Genomic DNA, 20,278 nt, shown 5'->3' with positions numbered 1-20,278 from the left:
TGGGGCAGTCCCGGGGCAGTGGGGAGAGGGCCCTTGAGCCTGCAGGCTGCAGCGCCGGGACTGGGAACCGCGGTCCCTGGCCCCAAACCCTCCCTACCCACCCAGGAGGCTGCAGGGCCCTGCCCAGGGACCCTGCACGGGGCAAGCTGGGCAGAGGGGAGTGGGCCAGGTCTCCCCGGGGTGCATTTGGGGGCACCCGTGGGCACAGGTGCCAAGCCCGGACTCCCGCAGGACTCCAAGAAGAAGCCACGGCTTCGACTCCCGCCTCGTATCCTTAAGGCCCAGAAACTGACCTTCTACACGGTAAGCGGGAATCCTGGGGCCTCTCCCCACGCGTCCGCCTCCGGGCCTGTCCCACTGAGGACATCCCAGCCCTTTCGGCCTAGGGTAGCGCCAGGCAGGGGGCGGGTGTGGACGGCAGAGGGGCAGGGGGCGCTGGCTGCTCCGAGGCCGCCCCCCACCCCCATCACAGCCCGCCCCCACCCTCTCCCGCAGCCTAATGACAACGCCCCGGTCAAGCTCAATACAGCTGCCATCCTGCGCGAAGGGGCCCTGTACCAGCGGCAGGTGGAGAAGGAGCTGCAGAGGTGGGCACGGGAGGGCCTCGGGCATCCCTTGCGGGGTCCGGAGGGGAGGGACACAGTCCCACGCGAACAGCCCCAGGGGCTCAAGAAGGCCAGCGTCAGGGTCATGGCCGCAGCCGAGGAAGGTCATCTCTACTCGGGGAGGAGATGGACAGGTGAGGAGGAGGAGGCTCAGGGAAACCCGGCCACCCCACACCTCCCTGAGGGGCCACTTCCTCCCGGGAACCCTCTCCGGTGCCCCCTCCCCTAGACCGCCCCGGCTGCAGGCCCTGCTCTCATCCGGAGAGCTGGGCTGTGGGGGGAGCTTGGGTGTCTGACCGGCTGGATGAGAAGATGGACAGAAGGACAGAGGGGTGGGTGGGATGGGTGGGTGGAGGACAGACAGGCGGCTGAAGGGATGAGGAGGGAGACGCGGCCGGAGGGTGGGTGCACACGCTGGACCAGGGCGGGTGGGCTGGGGTCGTCGGCGGGTGGCCTGGGGCCAGGTGTCTGGTGCAGAGCGGCCACGCCCGTGAAGGCGATGCGCCCCGACGGGGACCCTGGGCTCCGGGCAGGCCTCTCGGGAGCCGCCAGCACGCCCGCCGCCCCGTCTCCCCAGGGTGGACCGGCTCGTGGACGGGGCCGGGGACTTCTCCGAGTTCCTCGAGTGGCAGAGGCGGATGCAGGCGAAGGATCGGGAGGAGCAGCTGGCCGCGGGCGAGGTCCGCCGGCTGCGGGGGAAGCTGAGCCACGAGGAGGCGGCGCTGGCGCGGCAGCAGGTGGCGCGGGAGAAGAGGCGGACGGTGGAGCTGAAGAAGGAGGAGGTGACCAGGGGTGGGGGGTGGCCCGGGCTGCTCCCGCAGTTGCTGACCCAGCCGTTTCCTCCTAAACCCACAGAGCTGGGCTGGGTCCTCTGGCCTTGCGGGGCCTGGGCCGGGGCAGGGGGCGGTAGTGGAGGGGCCTCAGTGGGCCAACTGGCCAGCACTTCGGGTCCAGGCTGCCCCCCGCCCCTACTAGCAGGGTCGGTTGGTCCCCGCACCTACACGTGAGGGGAGACTGGAGGACTGCGGGACTTAGGCAAACGTGTTTGCATAAGACACAAGAGGGTATATGGGTCGCCCACGTTTCCAGTTAGGATGCTCTGGACATCGCAGGAGACATGGCTTGGCTGGGGGTGCCTTGCCGGTGTCCCGTCCAGAGGGCCTGGCGGGAGCCTGGACGAGGCGGGGGCCTGCAGGGCCCAGGGACGCACAGGAGCCCACTCTATTCAGCTGTGCCTCTAAGGGTCTGAGTCGGTGGCTATGCCTCAGGTTCACGTGTATCACTCCTCCGGCAAGACGCATTTGTCTCTGTCCTTCACACTGTTGTTCAGTTCCACAGTCGTGTGCAACTCTTTGTGACCCCATGGACTGCAGCACGTCAGGCCTCCCTGTGCTTCACTGTCTCCCAGAATTTGCTCCAACTCATGTCCATCGGATTGGTGATGCCATCCATCCATCTCATCCTCTGTCATCCCCTTCTCCACTTGCCTTCGATCCTTCCCAGTATCAGGGTCTTTTCCAGTGAGTCAGTTCTTCGCATCAGGTAGCCAAAGGATTGGAGCTTTAGCTTCAGCATCAGTCCTTCCAATAAATATTCAGGACTGATCTCCTTTAGGATGGACTGGTTGGATCTTGCAGTCCAAGGGACTCTTGGGTCTTCTCCAACACCACAGTTCAAAAGCAACAATTCTTCGGCATTTAGCTTTCTTTATGGTCCAACTTTCACATCCATACACGACTACTGAAAAAACCATAGCTTTGACTAGATGGACCTTTGTCGACAAAGTAATGTCTTTGCTTTTTAATATGCTATCTAGATTTGTCATAGTTTTTCTTCCAAGGAGCAAGTGTCTTAATTTCATGGCTGCAGTCACCATCTGCAGTGATTTTGGAGCCCCCCAAAATAAAGTCTCTCACTGTTTCCACTGTTCCCCCATCTATTTGCCATGAAGTGATGAGACTGGATGCCATGATCTTAGTTTTCTGAATGTTGAGCTTTAAACCAACTTTTTCACTGTCCTCTATCACTTTCATCAAGAGGCTCTTTAGTTCTTCGCTTTCTGCCATAAGGCTGGTGTCATCTGCACATCTGAAGTTATTGATATTTCTCCCGGCAATCTTGATTCCAGGTTGTGCTTCATCCAGCCCAGCATTTCACATGATGTATTCTGCATATAAGTTAAATAAGCAGGGTGACAATATATAGCCTTGACTTACTCCTTTCCCAACTTTGAAATGTCTGTTGTTCCATGTCCAGCTCTAACTGTTTCTTCTTGACCTGCATGCAAATTTCTCAGGAGGTGAGGTGGTCTAGTGTTCCCATCTCTTCAAGAATTTTCCACAGTTTGTTGTGATCTACACAATCAAAGGCTTTGGTGTAATCAATGAAGCACAAGTAGATGTTTTTCTGGGACTCTCTTGCTTTTTCTATGATCCAACAGATGTTGGCAATTTGATCTCTGGTTCCTCTGCCTTTTCTAAATCCAGCGTGAACATCTGGAAGTTCTCAGTTCATGTACTGTTGAAGCCTAGCCTGGAGAATTTTGAGCATCACTTTGCTAGCATGTGAGATGAGTGCAGTTGTGCAGTAGTTTGAACATTCTTTGGCATAACTCTTCTTTGGGATAGGAATGAAAACTGACCTTTTCCAGTCCTGTGGCCACTGCTGAGTTTTGCAAATTTGCTGGCATTTTGAGTACAGCACTTCACAGCATCATCTTTTAGGATTTGAAATAGCTCAGCTGGTATTCCATCACCTCCGCTAGCTTTTCTTCGTAGTGATGCTTCCTAAGCCCACTTGACTTTGGACTTCAGGATGTCTGGCTCTATGGAATAACACCACCATGGTTATCTGGGTCATTAAGTTCTTTTCTGTATAGTTTTGCTGTGTATTCTTGCCACCTCTTCTTAATATCTTCTGCTTCTGTTAGGTCCACACCATTTCTGTCCTTTACTGTGCCCATCTTTGCAGGAAATGTACCTTGGTGTCCCTAATTTTCTTGAAGAGATGTCTAGTTGTACTGAATATATGATTTGCAAATATCGTGTCCCATTCCATGTGTGAGTGCCCAGTCGTGTCTGACTTTTTGCGATCCCATAGACTGTGGTCCATCAGGATCCTCTGTCCATGGAATTTTCCAGGCAAGAACACTGGAGGGAGTTGCCATTTCCTTCTCCAGGGGATCTTCCTGATGCAGGGATTAAACCCAGGTCTCGTAAAGCCTCCTGGATTGCCAGGTGGATTTCTTACCACTGCTGCCATCTGGGAAGCCCAGAAAGTGGAGCTGAGAGTTGCTAGTTGTGTCTGACTCTGCAGCCACATGGACATGCACCCACCAGGCTCCTCTGTCCATGAGATTCTCCAGGCAGGAATGCTGGAGTGGGTTGCCATGCCCTTCTCCAGGGATCTTCCTGACCCAGGGATCGAACCGAGGTCTCCTGCACTGCAGGCAGATTCTTTACCATCTGAGCCACCAGGGAAGCCCATTTATGGCTTCAGGCCTTACATTCAAGCCTCTGATCCATTCTGAGTTGATTCTTGTGTGTGATTAAGGTAGAGGTTCAATCTCACTGTTTGCATAAATCTGGCTCTTTCAACAATATTTATAAAAGACACTGTCCTTTCCCCACTGAATTTTCGTAGTGCCTTGGTCAAAGATTAGTTGACCATGTTCATTATCTGTGAGCTTTTAACCTTCATTTCGTTGACTTTATGTAGCTCAGCTGGAAAAGAATCCACCTGCAATGCAAGAGACCCTGGTTCAGTTCCTGGGTTGGGAAGATCCCCTGGAGATAGGCTCAGTTCAGATCACTCGCTCAGTTGTGTCCGACTCTTTACGACCCCATGAATCGCAGCACGCCAGGCCTCCCTGTCCATCACCAACTCCCGGAGTTCACTCAGACTTATGTCCATCGAGTCCGTGATGCCATCCAGCCATCTCATCCTCTGTCGTCCCCCTCTCCTCCTGCCCCCAATCCCTCCCAGCATCAGAGTCTTTTCCAATGAGTCAGCTCTTCGCATGCAGTGGCCAAAGTACTGGAGTTTCAGCTTTAGCATCATTCCTTCCAAAGAAATCCCAGGGCTGATCTCCTTCAGAATGGACTGGTTGGATCTCCTTGCAGTCCAAGGGACTCTCAAGAGTCTTCTCCAACACCACAGTTCAAAAGCATCAATTCTTCGGTGCTCAGCCTTCTTCACAGTCCAACTCTCACATCCATACATGACCACAGGAAAAACCATAGCCTTGACTGACAGACCTTAGTCAGCAAAGTAATGTCTCTGTTTTTGAATATACTATCTAGGTTGGTCATAACTTTTCTTCCAAGGAGTAAGCGTCTTTTAATTTCATCGCTGCAGTCACCATCTGCAGCGATTTTGGAGCCCCCCAAAATAAAGTCTGACACTGTTTCCCCATCTATTTCCCATGAAGTGATGGGACCGGATGCCATGATCTTCGTTTTCTGAATGTTCAGCTTTAGGCCAACTTTTTCACTCTCCACTTTCACTTTCATCAAGAGGCTTTTTAGCTCCTCTTCACTTTCTGCCATAAGGGTGGTGTCATCTGCATATCTGAGGTTATTGATATTTCTCCCGGCAACTTGATTCCAGCTTGTGTTTCTTCCAGCCCAGCGTTTGTCATGATGTCCTCTGCGTAGAAGTTAAATAAGCAGGATGACAATATACAACCTTGACGTACTCCTTTTCCTATTTGGAACCAGCCTGTTGTTCCATGTCCCGTTCTAACTGTTGCTTCCTGACCTGCATACAGATTTCTCAAGAGGCAGGTCACGTAGTCTGGTATTGCCATCTCTTTCAGAATTTTCCACAGTTTCTTGTGATCCACACAGTCAAAGGCTTTGGCATAGTCAATAAAGCAGAAATAGATGTTTTTCTGGAACTCTCTTGCTTTTTCCATGATCCAGTGGGTGTTGGCAATTTGATCTCTGGTTCCTCTGTCTTTTCTAAAACCAGCTTGAACATCAGGAAGTTCACGGTTCACGTATTGCTGAAGCCTGGCTTGGAGAATTTTGAGCATTACTTTACTAGCATGTGAGATGAGTGCAATTGTGCGGTAGTTTGAGCATTCTTTGGCATTGCCTTTCTTTGGAATTGGAGTGAAAACGGACCTTTTCCAGTCCTGTGGCCACTGCTGAGTTTTCCAAATTTGCTGGCATATTGAGTGCAGCACTTTCACAGCATCATCTTTCAGGATTTGAAACAGCTCAACTGGAATTCCATCACCTCCACTAGCTTTGTTCGTAGCGATGCTTTCCAAGGCCCACTTGACTTCACATTCCAGGATGTCTGGCTCTAGATGAGTGATCACACCATCATGATTATCTGGGTCATGAAGATCTTTTTTGTACAGTTCTTCTGTGTATTCTTGCCACCTCTTCTTACTATCTTCTGCTTCTATTAGGTACATACCATTCCTGTCCTTTTTCGAGCCCATCTTTGCAGGAAATGTTCCCTTGGCATTTCTAATTTCCTTGAAGAGATCTCTAGTTTTTCCCATTCTGTTCTTTTCCTCTATTTCTTTGCATTGATCTCTGAAGAAGGCTTTCTTATCTCTTCTTGCTATTCTCTGGAACTCTGCATTCAGATGCTTATATCTTTCCTTGTCTCCTTTGCTTTTCGCCTCTTTTCTTTTCACAGCTATTTGTAAGGCCTCCCCAGACAGCCATTTTGCTTTTTTGCATTTCTTTTCCATGGGGATGGTCTTGATCCCTGTCTCCTGTACAATGTCACGAACCTCATTCCATAGTTCATCAGGCACTCTATCTATCAGATCTAGGCCCTTAAATCTATTTCTCACTTCCACTGTATAAGCATAAGGGATTTGATGTAGGTCATACCTGAATGGTTTAGCGGTTTTCCCTTCTTTCTTCAGTTTAAGTCTGAATTTGGCAATAAGGAGTTCATGATCTGAGCCACAGTCAGCTCCCGGTCTTGTTTTTGTTGACTGTATAGAGCTTCTCCATCTTTGGCTGCAAAGAATATAATCAATCTGATTTTGGTGTTGACCATCTGGTGATGTCCATGTGTAGAGTCTTCTCTTGTGTTGTTGGAAGAGGGTGTTTGCTATGACCAGTGCGTTCTCTTGGCAAAACTCTGTTAGGCTTTGCCCTGCTTCATTCCGCATTCCAAGGCTAAATTTGCCTGTTACTCCAGATGTTTCTTGACTTCCTACTTTTGCATTCCAGTCCCCTATAATGAAAAGGACATCTCTTTTGGGTGTTAGTTCTAAAAGGTCTTGTAGGTCTTCATAAAACCGTTCAACTTCAGTTTCTTCAGCGTTACTGGTTGGGGCATAGACTTGGATAACTGTGATATTGAATGGTTTGCCTTGGAGACGAACAGAGATCATTCTGTCGTTTTTGAGACTGCATCCAAGTACTGCATTTCGGACTCATTGACCATGATGGCTACTCCATTTCTTCTGAGGGATTCCTGCCCACAGTAGTAGATACAATGGTCATCTGAGTTAAATTCACCCATTCCAGTCCATCTTAGTTCGCTGACTCCTAGAATGTCAACGTTCACTCTTGCCATCTCCTGTTTGACCACTTCCAATTTGCCTTGATTCATGGACCTGACATTCCAGGTTCCTATGCGATATTGCTCTTTACAGCATCGGACCTTGCTTCTATCACCAGTCACATCCACAGCTAGGTATTGTTTTTGCTTTGGCTCCATCCCTTCATTCTTTCTGGAGTTAGTTCTCCACTGATCTCCAGTAGCATGCTGGGCACCTACTGACCTGGGGAGTTCCTCTTTCAGTATCCTATCATTTTGCCTTTTCCTACTGTTCATGGGGTTCTCAAGGCAAGAATACTGAAGTGGTTTGCCATTCCCTTCTCCAGTGGACCACATTCTGTCAGACCTCTCCACCATGACGCGCCTGTCTTGGGTTGCCCCACGGGCATGGCTTGCTTTCATTGAGTTAGACAAGGCTGTGGTCCTAGTGTGATTAGATTAACTAGTTTATTCTTGGGCTTCCCTGGTGGCTTAACCGGTAAAGAATCTTCGTGCAATGCAGGAGACCTGAGTTTGATCCCTGTGTTGGGAAGATCCCTTGGAAAAGGGAACAGCTACCCACTCCAGTATTCTGGCCTGGAGAATTCCATGGACCGTATATCCGTGGGGTCGCCAAGAGTTGGACATGACTGAGCAACTTTCACTTACCTATTAAGGAAGGTAACTGTTTAATTGTAATGTATTATTACAGGTATCTTGTCCGGGTTACTCATTGGGCTTCACTTGAATGGTGTGTTCTGGCCGTGAAGTGTGTTTTCGTGTCATCAAACGTACCAGTCTTCTCCTTTGCTGTATCTGGATTTGGAATAGTGAGGAAGGCTTTTCCCATGTGCATGGTATGGAAGAATTCAGCCATATTCTCTTCTAGCATTTGTGTCGTTTTGTTTTTAAACCTGGATCTGTATCCACTTGAAGCTTATTCTCGCGCGTGGTGTGAGATCCGAATCCAGCAGATGCCGTGCAGTTTAGTCTTCCAGTCCCTGAATGCAGGACGTGCCTCCACTTGCTTTAATCTTTTATTTCTTTCATCTGGTTATTAGGTGTCTGTAAGTTTGTGAGACTTGCACCTAAGTATTTCTTCCATGGTTTTCGAGTGGTTGTGGATGGCACTATTATTTTCAGTTTTGGCATCCACGTAGTGAATGCCAGTCTGTAAAATACAGTTGGTTTTGCGTGTCGTTCCTGTGTCCCGTGGCCTCGATGAACTCCCTAACTAGTTTTCTTTTTTTTCTTTTTTCCTCACTAGTTTTCTAGGACACACAGGACAGTTTGTCATCGATTCCTTGGGCTTCTCTCTGTGGCGCGGATGCCATCTCCTGTTCCGCCCTTTCCGGTCCGCATCCCCCCTTTCCGGCCCGCATCCCCCCCTTTCCGGCCCGCATCCCCCCTTTCCGGTCCGCATCCCCCCTTTCCGGTCCTCATCCCCCCTTTCCGGCCCGCATCCCCCCTTTCCGGTCCTCATCCCCCCTTTCCGGCCCGCATCCCCCCTTTCCGGTCCTCATCCCCCCTTTCCGGCCCGCATCCCCCCTTTCCGGTCCTCATCCCCCCTTTCCGGCCCGCATCCCCCCTTTCCGGTCCGCATCCCCCCTTTCTGGTCCGCATCCCCTCCCTCCGGTTTGCATTCCGTTTCTCTCCTCCTCTCGCCTGCTGCACTGGCTCGTTCTCCATCTTGGGGGAAATCAGTCTTTCAGTGTTAAGTGTAATGTTAGATGTCAGGTTTTTCGTAGATGTGCACTTTATTAAGTCGATTAAATTCCCTTCTATTCCTGGTTTTCTTAAAGTTTTTATCAGGAATTTTTGACTGGTGGCTCTCTGGATCAATGGATACAGTCGTGTGATCGTGTTTAGCCTGTCAATATGGTGGATTCCATTGACCGATTTTCAAACGTTGAACCAGCTTTGCATTCTAAGAATACGCCCCACCTGATTGTGGTGTTTGCATAATTCTTTTTCATGTATGTTGAATTCTATCTGCTACTAGTTTGATTTTCTTAGAGGTGTTCTTACATGTAGCTTCATAAGTAGTGTTAACCCATAGTTTTCTTTTTTGTAATGTCATCTGTCTGGTTTTGGTTATCGAGATAATTCTAACTTCATAGAATGAATTTGGAAGTGTTTTCTCCTTTCGTTTTCTAGGAAAGATTGTGTAAAATTGATATTCATTCTTTCAACACATGGTAGGATTCTCTAGTGAAATCATCTGGGTTTGGGGTTTTCTTTTTTGGATGTATCTAAATTAGAAATTCAACTCTCTTAACAAGTTCCAGGGCGATTCAAATGATCTGTTTTGTTTTCGGTAGGTTGTGCCAGTTTCTGTTTTTTGAGAAATTGTCCATTTCACTAAGTTGCCAAGTTTATGAATGTAAGAGTTGTTTTGAAGATTCTGTTACTATCCTTTTTAATGTCTGTAGGGTTTAGAGCATTTCACTCTTGATATTGATGATTTCATGTTTTTTCATTTTTCCTGTGAGAATTGCTAGAGATCTGTCAATGCCATTGATCTTTTCAAAGAACCGGTTTCTTGTTTCATTGATTTTCCTCTACTGTTTTCAATGCTGTTGACTTCTGCTCTTTATTATTCCTTCTGCTTGCTTTGAGTTTACTTTGCTCTTTTCTCAGGTTCTTGAGGTCGGAGCTGGGTTACTGACGCGAGACTCTGCTGCCTTTCTGTTTAAGTGCTCGGTGTTGTACGTCTCTGTTTATTTTGTTGCTCTGGCTGTGTCCACAAACTTTGGTATTTTGTATTTCACTTTCATTCAGTTCAGTGTCCTTTTTTGTTTCACTTGAAAATGCCTCTTTGCCCCTTGGATTATTTAGGAGTATGTTGTTTAGTTCCCAAGCATTTGTCCTTTTTCGTCATTGATTTCCAGTCCACTCCATCGTGGTTGTTGAACATACTCTGTGCTGTTTATCTTAGATTTGTTGAGATATGTCTTTCATAATCGCTTGTTGAAGCATTTTAATGATGGCTTCTTTATAAACCGCTGTCAGATCTAACGCCTCTGTGACCTCAGTGCTGGCATCTGCTGATTGTGTCTTCATTCTGCTGGAGACCATCCTGGCTTGTGTGTGATAACCGGTTGAAACCTGGGCATTCTGGGTATTATGTTCCAAGCTTCTGGGTCGCATTTAAGCCTTCTGTCTGAGCTGCCCCTCTCTGACACTGCTCCAAGAGGGGAAGGGAGGCGCCACTGTGTTACTCCCAGGCAGGCTTGTCAGCCCACTTTCCCCACGTGCCTCTGCTGACCCCTGAGAGGGGCTACTCGTGAGGGCAAGGGCTCCACTAGTCCTCTGCCGACAGCTGCCTGACCTGGGGTGGCAGGGGCACCTTATAACTGCCCGCACGTGGCCCTCGCTGTCACGTGGTATGAAGGGAAAGCCCTCACTTGGCCCTCAGCTTCCTCTGACGCCACCCTGGTGGGGGGGGTGGTGGTGAAAGGACCCTTGTTCCCACGGGTGGGGGTGGACGCCAAGTTGCTGAGCTTGCTGCCAGCTCTCCTCTGGCACACCGGACCCCTAGGGCAGGCCCCTGCTCAGATTGAGGAAGCTCACGCCCACTTGGCCTTTGCCCAGGTTTTGTCTGTGGTGTCTGGCTGGAGCACAGGTCACGTTGCTCCGTCTTCTGTCTCTCTGGGTGGCTCCTGCTTCCCCGGGGGTTCAGCTGGTAGAGAATCTGCCTGTAGTGAGGGAGACCCAGGTTCAATCCCTGGGTGGAGAAGATCCCCTGGAGAAGGGAATAGCAACCCACTCCAGTATTCTTGCCTGGGAAGTCTCATGGACAGAGAAGCCTGGTGGACCGGGGCTTCAGTCCATGCGGTCGCAAAGAGTCAGACAACTGAACAGCTGACACTCGTTGGAGAGAGCAGGCTTTGGTCGCGCTTTTTTGTCTGTGCTTGTGGCATTTTGGGTGCCTTCAGCCCCCAGCCTAGAACATAGAAGGTAAAAAATAGACCAGGGTCCCCAGCACCATGCCATTCTTCAGGCTCCGCAGTCCTAGCCTGCCAGCCCTCTTCCCTCCACTGTTAGCTGTCTTCTTATGTATGTTTTTTTTTTTAATATTTATTCATTTGGCTGTCCCAGGTCTTAGTTGCAGTATTCATTGTGATTGTTATTCAGCTGGCTCTTTTGTGACTCCATGGAACAATGTCCCGCCAGGCTCCTCTGTCCATGGGATTTCCCAGGCAAGAATACTGGAGTGGGTGGCCATTCCCTTCCCCAGGGGGGCTTCCCAACCCAGGGACCCAGCTCATGTCGTCGCCTGACTCAGCAGGTGAACTCTTTACCTCGGAGCCGCCAGGGAAGGGCTAGTGGCGGCGTGTGAGCTCTACTTCCCTGACCGGGGAGCGAACCCGGGCCCCTCCCGCATTGGAAGCACGGAGCCTTGGCCACTGGACCACCAGGGAAGTCCCTGTATGTTTGACAACTTATATTCGGGGCTTTTAGCTGTGCCGAGTGGGAGGGGGGAAATTGCCCCCCCCAGCCCCCCGCCGTCTTCCCAGACGTGGACATTCCAGGTGCCGGTTCTCGTAAAAGCTTCTGCAGCGTCTGTGGAGAGAATCCACTTTTCCTCCCAACCTCTATGCATGTGGTGAATTGTATGAGGGATTTCTTAATGCTAACCCTTCCGTGCCTTCCTGGGATGAGTCCCGTGCAGTCTCCCTGGAGTTTGAGAGTCCCTGGGGCTCAGGCGGAAATGTCCAGAGGCGGGGAGCGGGGGTGGGGATGGAGGGCAAAAATGGGCTGTAGTTGAGCAAATGCGCACTTGCCTTGACTGGAGACCCGAGAGGAGCCCGGGGGAGCCACCTGGAGGGGCAGAGACCCCATCAGAGGGGTGGGCGCTGGAGGCTGTAAAAGTCACTAGTCCAGCTGGAGGCCAGGGCTTGGACTAGAAGCTGCGGCCTGATGAGTGGCCTTGCTGGGGATGAGACTGTGTCCAGGCAACCCATCCGAGGTGCCGGGGGAGCAGCTTCTCCCGGGAGGAAAGCACCCCCACCCCTGCAGGCTTTCCCCCCCGAACACCTCGCTCCTAATGCCTCAGGGGTCCTCACTCCTCCTTGGGCCTCCTTCCGTGTTCCAGGAGCTGGGCTGCTCTTGGGAAGCAGGCACAGAACTTTGGCTTCCCACCACCCTGCACCTCGCCCGCCGACTGTCCGCATAACTGGGCAGCACTGCGAGCCCCGAGCCGTGTCCCCAGAGTGAAGCTGAACCTGACTGCCCCACCCCAAGTGGGTCCCGAGGCGTCTCTCCCCGCTTCCGGGACATCCAGCTGCAGGCGTTTAGATGACGACTATGTTTTACGAGCAAACTAACAGATTAGACGTGGCTCGGCTGGTAAAGAATCCGCCTGCAATGCGGGAGACCGGGGTCCGATCCCCGGGTGGGGAAGATCCTCTGGAGAAGAGAAAGGCTGCCTACTCTAGTATTCCGGCCTGGAGAGTCCCATGGACCGTAGAATCCATGGGGTTGCAAAGGGTCGGACGTGACTGAGCTACTTGCACAGGAGCATTTGAAGAGAAAGTTTCATTTTTCCCTGTACTGTTCATGCTGGACTAGTGACTTTTACAGCCTCTGTCTTGTTTTTAACTATCATTTTAGGTTTTTTTCCTAAGGTTTTAATTTAAATCGAGTGTTCTTTATTTTATTAATTTTTCCTACACCATGCACAATATGGGATCTCAGTTCCTCGACCAGGGATTGAACCCAAGCCCCTGCAGTAGAAGTGCCGAGTCTTAACCTCTGGGCCTTAATGGGACTTTGTGTCGGCCGGAGGCTCCGTGGCCATGGCCCGGCCCACGGGGCCCGCCCTCCCCACCCAGCCTCCCCTGTCCTCTCTGCCCATCTAGAGCCACGGGACGTCCTTTCTTTTGAGGGGCAGAATGTTTGGGGCCCATATGAATTTCCTCTTCTTGAGACACACGTTCAGTTATTCTCCTGAGCCCCGGGGCCTCCTCACAGAGCCCAGGGTCGATTTCCATAGCTGGGGGTCAGGGGGCTTTTCTGATTTTTCCCTGGTCCCCAGTATTAAGGCACTCTAGCAATGGGGCTGAAAAGGACACAATTGCAAAGTCCTGAGTGTAGCTCTGTCACTGTCTCAAGATGTTAAACAATCAAAATATACTGTCTTCACTAAATTTCATCTTCCCCCCTTCTCTTTTTGGGTGCACTGCTCAGCTTGTGGGATCTTAGTTCCTCGACCAGGGATTGAACCCGTGCCCCTGCAGTGGGAGCGCAGAGTCTTAACCACTGGACAGCCAGGGAATTCCCAATTTTATCCCCTTGTAAAAATAATTTGATGAACCATAGAAATAAGTAACTATATTGGGGGAAAAACAGATGAAATTCACATAATCACCTTTTTCAATCTGTTGTCACAGTGAACTTTATCCAGAAGACCCGTACACAAAGCCACGGGCTGAAGGACCCCTCCCAATCTGGTTGTCACGGGCACCCGTTCAGAGAGCGCGCTTCACGGACGTGTTGGGTGGATTATTCCCTTAGGAGCCCCTTGGGGCATTTTTCTATTTGGTGCTGTTGGGCGCGGTCCGACTTCCCTTGAACTTCCAGCTGAAGGCCCTTCCTTGGGGCAGGGTGGTACTGGCTGTGGAGGCGGGAGGCCAGGCTGGCCCCCAACTGGACTCCAGGCTGGACCACGGGCCCAAGGGCTACGTCCAAGCAGACAGAGCCGAGAGCTGGCCCGGGGCTCCGGGCACCCTGGTGACCCCTGCCCTCCTCCTGCTGGCCGGCCCAGAGAGCCAGGCCGCAGCCCCTCTGCCCGCCCACCCATTCGGCTTTCTGGCCTCCCTCTTTCTTCGAGCACTCCACCCTCTTCTCCGATCAGCGATGCTGGGCTGACATTAGGGCCACAGCTGATGGGGGCCAGGGAACGGTCGGGGAGGCAGCACCGCCACCCCAGTCACCAGCAGAGACGAGGGGGCAGGGCGGGGCGATCTGCCAGGCAGAACTACAATCCTGGCCTCCCTCCCTCCCTCCCTCCCTGGGCCTTCCCCACGGCTGGCTGCAGGGCTCCTGGGCTCCATGAGGCTTACACGGAGCTGGGAGCCGTGGATGAGGCCCCCAGCCCTCTGTGCTGCTGACAAGCTGGGCGCCCAGAGACCAGGCATCTTTCTTTGCACAGAGGCTGGTTACTTGAGGTAGGGCTCCTCCACGTTCTGGGAGCCTGCTTTTTTTTTCACCTTGTACTTCCACCGAAGCATTTCTCGAACTTATGACAAAGTTTTCAAAGAAAGTGAAGTCGCTCACTCGTGTCCCAACTCTTTGTGACCTATGGACTGTAGCCCACCAGGCTCCTCTGTCCATGGGATTCTCCAGCCAGGAATACTGGGGTGGGTTGCCATTCCCTTCTCCAGGGGATCTTCCTGACCGGAGGATTGAACCCGGGTCTCCTGCATTGTGGGCAGATGCTCTACCGTCTGAGCCACCAGGGACGGTCATTTTTACTGTTTAAAACAAACAGTCCATAGAGTCGCAGGGTCAGACCAACTGAGCGAGTTCGCACGCACGTCACTTTTGTTGTTGCCTAGTTGCTAAGGACTGTAGCCTGCCAGGCTCCTCTGTCCGTGGGATATCCCAGGCAAGAATACTGGAGTGGGTTGCCATGCTCTCCTCCAGGGGATCTTCCTGACCCAGGGATTGAACCCACGTCTCCTGCACTGCAGGCCGGTTTGTTACTGCTGACCCACGCGGGAGGCCCCCTCCTTCCTTTACAATGCCATAAAATGCTCCCGGCTCATCTTGTACCTTCTCCTCTTCAGCCATAAAGTGGCCATCTCTCCAAAGACCCTGGTTCCTTTTCTTAGAACCTGGGATGAACCTGCACGGAGAGGTAGCCATGAGCCAGTTTGTATGTGTTGGCAGAGTGCTTCACCAAGGCTTTCTTCCTGCCCAGTGTGCCTGGAGTCCACGCCACCACCACAGGCGGACCCTCCATGTGCCACGTGGTCTGAAATGAACCCCCAGCTGCCAAGACCTCTGGGGTTGGGAGTCCAGGGCCCCTGGCGGCGCTGGGCAGTGAGCGGAGGTATACATCCCACACTGTCCTTTGTGGAATCTTTTTTTCTTTTTTAAATGGAGAGTCTTTAAAGAATTTTGTTTATTTTTTGGCTGCACTGGGTGTTCGTTGCTGCGCGTGGGCTTTCTCTAGCTGTGGTGAGCAGCGGCTTTTCTTCTTCTCGCTGAGCCTGGGCCCTGGGGCACACAGGCTACAGTAGTTGTGACGCATGGGCTTAGCTGTCCCACAGCACACGGCATCTTCCCAGACCAGAGATCGAACCTGTGTCCCCTGTACTCTCAGTCCAGTTCAGTCGCTCAGTCGTGCCGACTCTCTGTGACCCCACGGACTGCAGCACGCCAGGCCTCCCTGCCCGTCACCAACTCCCGGAGTTTACCCAAACTCATGTCCATTGAGTCGGTTGATGCCATCCAACCATCTCATCCTCTGTCTTCCCCTTCTCCTCCCACCTTCAATCTTTCCCAACATCAGGCTCTTTTCAAATGAGTCAGTTCTTTGCATCAGGTGGCCAAAGTATTGGAGTTTCAGCTTCAGCATCAGTCCTTCCAATGAACATTCAGGACTGATTTCCTTTAGGATGGACTGGTTGGATCTCCATGCAGTCCAAGGGACTCTCAAGAGTCTTCTCGAACACCACAGTTCAAAAGCATCAGTCCTTCAGTGCTCAGCTTTGCATTGTCAGGCAGATTCTTAACCACTGGACCGCCGGGGAAGTCCACTCTGTCGCATCTTGAAGACTGAAAATAATATTCTGAATTGTTCACAATAGCGCCAAATGGGAAACAACCTGAATGTGTCTTGATGGTGGAATGGATCAAAGAGTTGTGATATATTCCCTGAAAGAGCCACGAGAGTAAGCCAACTGCAGTCCCAGTGAACACGTGGGTGAGGCTGGAACCCCTGGCGCAGAGCAGAAGAGGGGAGCGGGGATGCAGGGCCTGTGACGTGGTTCACAGTGGCAGCAGCATGCCCTGCGGTTCAGGACCGTGCGTTTCAGAGGCTCCAGGAGAAAGAGGGGTGTGGGAGGACCATCAGGCCATGCCTGGGGCTCCCCCAGGGCCGGCCTGGCCTGTGCACAGACGTGGGCAGAATCTGGACAGCTGCCCCCACGCGGCTGCAAAGCAAGGAGGGTCCTCCTCTCTCAGCTGGAATCAGCAGTGGGCGGGCTTCAGGGCAGACCGGGGCCCTGACCCGGTCTTCCCCGGGCTCTGTTGGCCGCCCTCCTCGGCGACCCTGTTCGATTCGGGGTCGCGGCTGCCTGCTTCTGGGCTCACCCCCATCGCGAACGCCAGGAGGGCGTGAGGTGGGACTTCTCCACAGGCCTGACCCCCGAGACGCTGGCAAGCCTAAACCCAGGTTCCCGAGTGATTCAGGGCCAACTTCAGTGGCTCAGGGGCCAGAGCAGGCAGCTCTGACGGCGACTGGTTGTGTCCAGACAGCCGAGCTGATGCAGCGGTGCACGGAGAGGCGCCTCCAGGAGGAAAAGTCCATGAAGAAGCTGGTGGAACAGGTGATGGAGACACAGAAGAACGTCAGGGTGGCACAGACCGAGCTCCGGAAGGGCCGCCAGCGGATAGGTAGGGGGTCGGGGTAGGGGGGCACCGTGCCCTCCTGGGAGCCATCCCTGCCCCCGGGGCTGGCCGGCTGCTCTCCGAGCCCCTCAGCGCCCCGCTCGGCCCCCAGCTCAGGAGGTGACAGAGGAGAACCGGGAGCTGCTGCAGCGCAGCGCAGAGGCGGCCAAGGAGGAACAGAGGCGGCGCCGTGCCCTCGTCTCCCAGCTCCGAGCCCTGGAGTTTCAGCCCACGCGCAGGGGCAAGCTGGTGGACCTGACCCAGGTGAGGCCGCCGCCCACGGCCTGTGCCCTTCCAGCACCCTCCAGCGGGGGGGCTTCCCCGCATCTTCCTGGGCCTGGCGTCCTTTGGAGGGTGCACCCATGATTCCCACCAAGGCCGAAGGCAGTCTGGGGTCCACCTGGCCACTCATGCCCAGCTGCCCCCCGTGCACTGTGCCAGAGGACCTGGTCCAGGGAGGTCTCTGGCACTCCAGGGGCTGGCCAGGCAGCTTCATGGACTTGCGCGTTGAGGGAGCTACCGGGACCCACTAGGCCCGTGTGGCAGGTGTGCTGGAGGGACAGCAGGGGTGCTGGACTGGCAGCAGCTCCTGGGGGCCAGTGTGGGAAACACTGCGAGAGGCCAGGCTGGTACCCGGGGATGGGCCGGGCTGGGTAGGCCTGGTCCCGGGCTGTGCAGAGTCCGATGGGCTCTCTGGCTGGGTCCCCAGGTCCCGGCTGGGGAAACAGGGCTGAGTACCATGGGGGCCCCCAACAGGCCCCCAGCTGAGCTGTCCCCGAGCAGGTCAGGGCTGTGGAGGGGGCCCAGGCCGGAGAAGCCAGATGGCGGACATTGCCACACAAACACCGCTGAGAGGACGGGAGGCCGCCTGGGCATGGGGCCAGGCCTGTGGCTTTCAGGAAGGACGATGAAGCTGGTGCAGGGGGAAAGCCAGGGGCCGGGGCTGCCTGAGAAAGGCTGGGCCTGGCTCCCGACCTGGGGCCTCTCCCTACCCGGGTCCTCCTGCAGACCCCCGGCCATGGCTTGGAGGGGGAGATGTCGGTGGTGGAGTTGCGTGAGCGGCTGGCCCTGCTTAAGGAGACCCGGCGTCGCCAGGAGGAGGAGCGAAGAGACCAGATCATCCAGGGCAAGCGCGCCAAGAGCCAGGAATTGCGGGACACGGTGGAGCAGGTGGCGCTCTGCCGCGCTGCCATGGGGAGGTCTGCAGCCCTGAGGTGGGTACTGGCGACGCCAGGGTGGGCACCCTGGGTGGGCAAGGAGAAGGGAGCCTGCCTTTCCCCCACTCCCCCCGTGGGTTTTCCTCGCAGCAATCCACCACCCTCCAGTCAGTTCCCTTGCAATATCTTCCCCCCACCCAACTGTTTTCTTAGACAAGTCTCAGGCCTTCAGAAAGGGTGGAAAAAAAGCCTGCGGTGACGGCTCCAATGAGCCGGACCACACCCTTTAGCCCTGCACTTCATCCGTTAATAGCGAGCCAGCTACTTAATGGGTTGGGCAGAAATTGGGAAGTGCGTGCTTAGTCACTCAGCTGTGTCCAACTCTTTGCGACTGGACTGTAGGCTCCTCTGTCCGCGGAATTCTCCAGGCCAGAAGACTGGAGTGGGCAGCCTTTCCCTTCTCCAGGGGATCTTCCCAACCCAGGGATGGAACCCAGGTCTCCCGCACTGCTGGCGGAGTCTTTACCGTCTGAGCCAGGGAAGCCCATGAATACTGGAGTGGGCAGCCTATCCCTTCTCCAGGGGAGTCTTCCCAGCCCAAGAATTGAATCGGGGTCTCCTGCACTGCAGGCGGATTCTTTACCAGCTGAGCCACCAGGGAAGCCCATGCGGGTTTTGGACACTGCACTCATAAACGCTCTGGTGTGCATCTTCTGAGAAAAAACACAGCCCTACATAACCACAGTGCCAACCTCCTCCAATACTCTTGCCTGGAAAACCCCATGGACGGAGGTGCCTGGTGGGCTGCAGTCCATAGGGTTGCTAAGAGTCGGACACGACTGAGCGACTTCACTTTCACTACGTAACCACAGCACAATGACACAGCTAGAAACGAGCAGAGACTCCCAGCGCCATCTAAATACCCTGTCTGGTCACCTCTCCAAGGATCCCAAAACTGTCCACTACAGCTTGGAAAGATTGAGTACTATAACTTCTATCTTTTTAAACTAGGGCTTGTGGGGTGGGGGTGGGGAGGTGGGGGGTGAGGTCACAGGTAGCATCTGGTTGTCAAACATCTCTTTCAATGGAAAGCACACGGACACACACACACCCTTTTTGTTTGGAGAACACTGTGGTGACTTTTTGGGCCCCGTGGGGCCTGGTATGGAAAGATCTAAACAGACAGCGGAATATTGCTACTGCTAAGTCACTTCAGTCCTGTCTGACTCTATGCAACCCCATAGACGGCAGCCTACCAGGCTCCCCCGTCTCTGGGATTCTCCAGGCAAGTACACTGGAGTGGGTTGCCATTTCTTTCTCCAATGCATGAAAGTGAAAAGTGAAAGTCAAGTCTCTCAGTCGTGTCCGAGCCTCAGCGACCCCATGGACTGCAGCCTTCCAGGCTCCTCCGTCCATGGGATTTTCCAGGCAAGAGTACTGGAGTGGGGTGCCGTTGCCTTCTCCGAGTGGAATATTAGCAGCAGTAATCTCTAGGCAAGAGCGGGGAAGGCAGGGTAAGATGAAAGGGCGGTGGCTTTTCTCATACCCGGAAACGTGCATAGGCAAACCTGTGGAATACTCTTTCAACTGTGAGATACAAGGAGCAAAAAGACAAGAGGCGCCGGGGAGAACCCTCCCGGAGCGGTTCCCCGGGGGTGTGGGGGCGCTGTCCGCTGGCACCTAAAACCCTGTGGTCCACCGCGGCGGGGCCCTCCTAAACCGGCCCCCCCGCCCACCCAGGTGGGAGGAGAAGAAGGCGCGGTGGGCGGCTGCCGGAGCGCCCTCCAAAGACGAGCGTGTGCTGGAGCTGCAGCGCCGGATCCAGGAGAAGGCGGCCGAGCGGCGCGCGCGGGCGGCCCCGGGGCACGTGCCGGCGCCGCGGGCCGTGCGCCCCAAGCAGCGGGTGAGCCCGGCGGCGGCCGCGAGGGCGCGCCGCGCGGGGGTCGGGGACGCGAGGTGCGGGGTAGGGGGGGCGCGCAGGGAAGCCGCGTCCGGCTGCGGCGGAGCGCCGCGCGCCGACCTCCACCGCTCGCCCTCCCGCAGGCGCAGCTGGAGGCGCAGCGCAGGCTGGAGCTGGAGCGGAGCCGCGAGCGCTGGCTGCGGGCGCAGCAGCCAGGATGCGGGCCCGCGCGCCGCCTGGGGGCCGCCTGAGCCGCGCGGCCTTCCCTCGTCCCCACCCAGGACCCCGAGACCCTAGCCCGAATGAAGACCGCGGGGCCGTGGTCCTGCCCCGCTCCGCCCTCCCAGAGCAGGGTTGCCAAATAAAAGGCGGGACGCCCAGTTATTGCGTGGGACAAACATGCTAAGAAAGTATCCGCTGGAATTCAGCTTTATTGGGGTGTCTTGTATCGAATGTGCTAAACATGGCCACCCTGGTCC

General features: G+C 54.1%; 1 protein-coding gene across 1 annotated transcript in view; it reads left to right on the top strand.

The window, feature by feature from the left end:
• Positions 1 to 20,050, top strand: part of CFAP99 (cilia and flagella associated protein 99) — a 34,939-nt gene extending 14,889 nt beyond the window's left edge. Inside the window, exons 8-15 of the mRNA XM_052642408.1 lie at positions 232 to 303; positions 496 to 587; positions 1,183 to 1,387; positions 16,607 to 16,748; positions 16,855 to 17,006; positions 17,751 to 17,956; positions 19,640 to 19,802; positions 19,943 to 20,050. Of these exons, the coding sequence (XP_052498368.1) occupies positions 232 to 303; positions 496 to 587; positions 1,183 to 1,387; positions 16,607 to 16,748; positions 16,855 to 17,006; positions 17,751 to 17,956; positions 19,640 to 19,802; positions 19,943 to 20,050 (1,140 nt within the window). The remainder of the gene's footprint in view (positions 1 to 231; positions 304 to 495; positions 588 to 1,182; positions 1,388 to 16,606; positions 16,749 to 16,854; positions 17,007 to 17,750; positions 17,957 to 19,639; positions 19,803 to 19,942) is intronic.
• Positions 20,051 to 20,278: the final 228 nt, after the last annotated feature.

Source organism: Budorcas taxicolor, chromosome 6 (assembly GCF_023091745.1).
Source record: "Budorcas taxicolor isolate Tak-1 chromosome 6, Takin1.1, whole genome shotgun sequence".
Taxonomy (NCBI): Eukaryota; Metazoa; Chordata; class Mammalia; order Artiodactyla; family Bovidae; genus Budorcas; species Budorcas taxicolor.
Note: the sequence above shows the minus strand (reverse complement) of the source record. Positions and strands in the feature narration are given on the sequence as shown.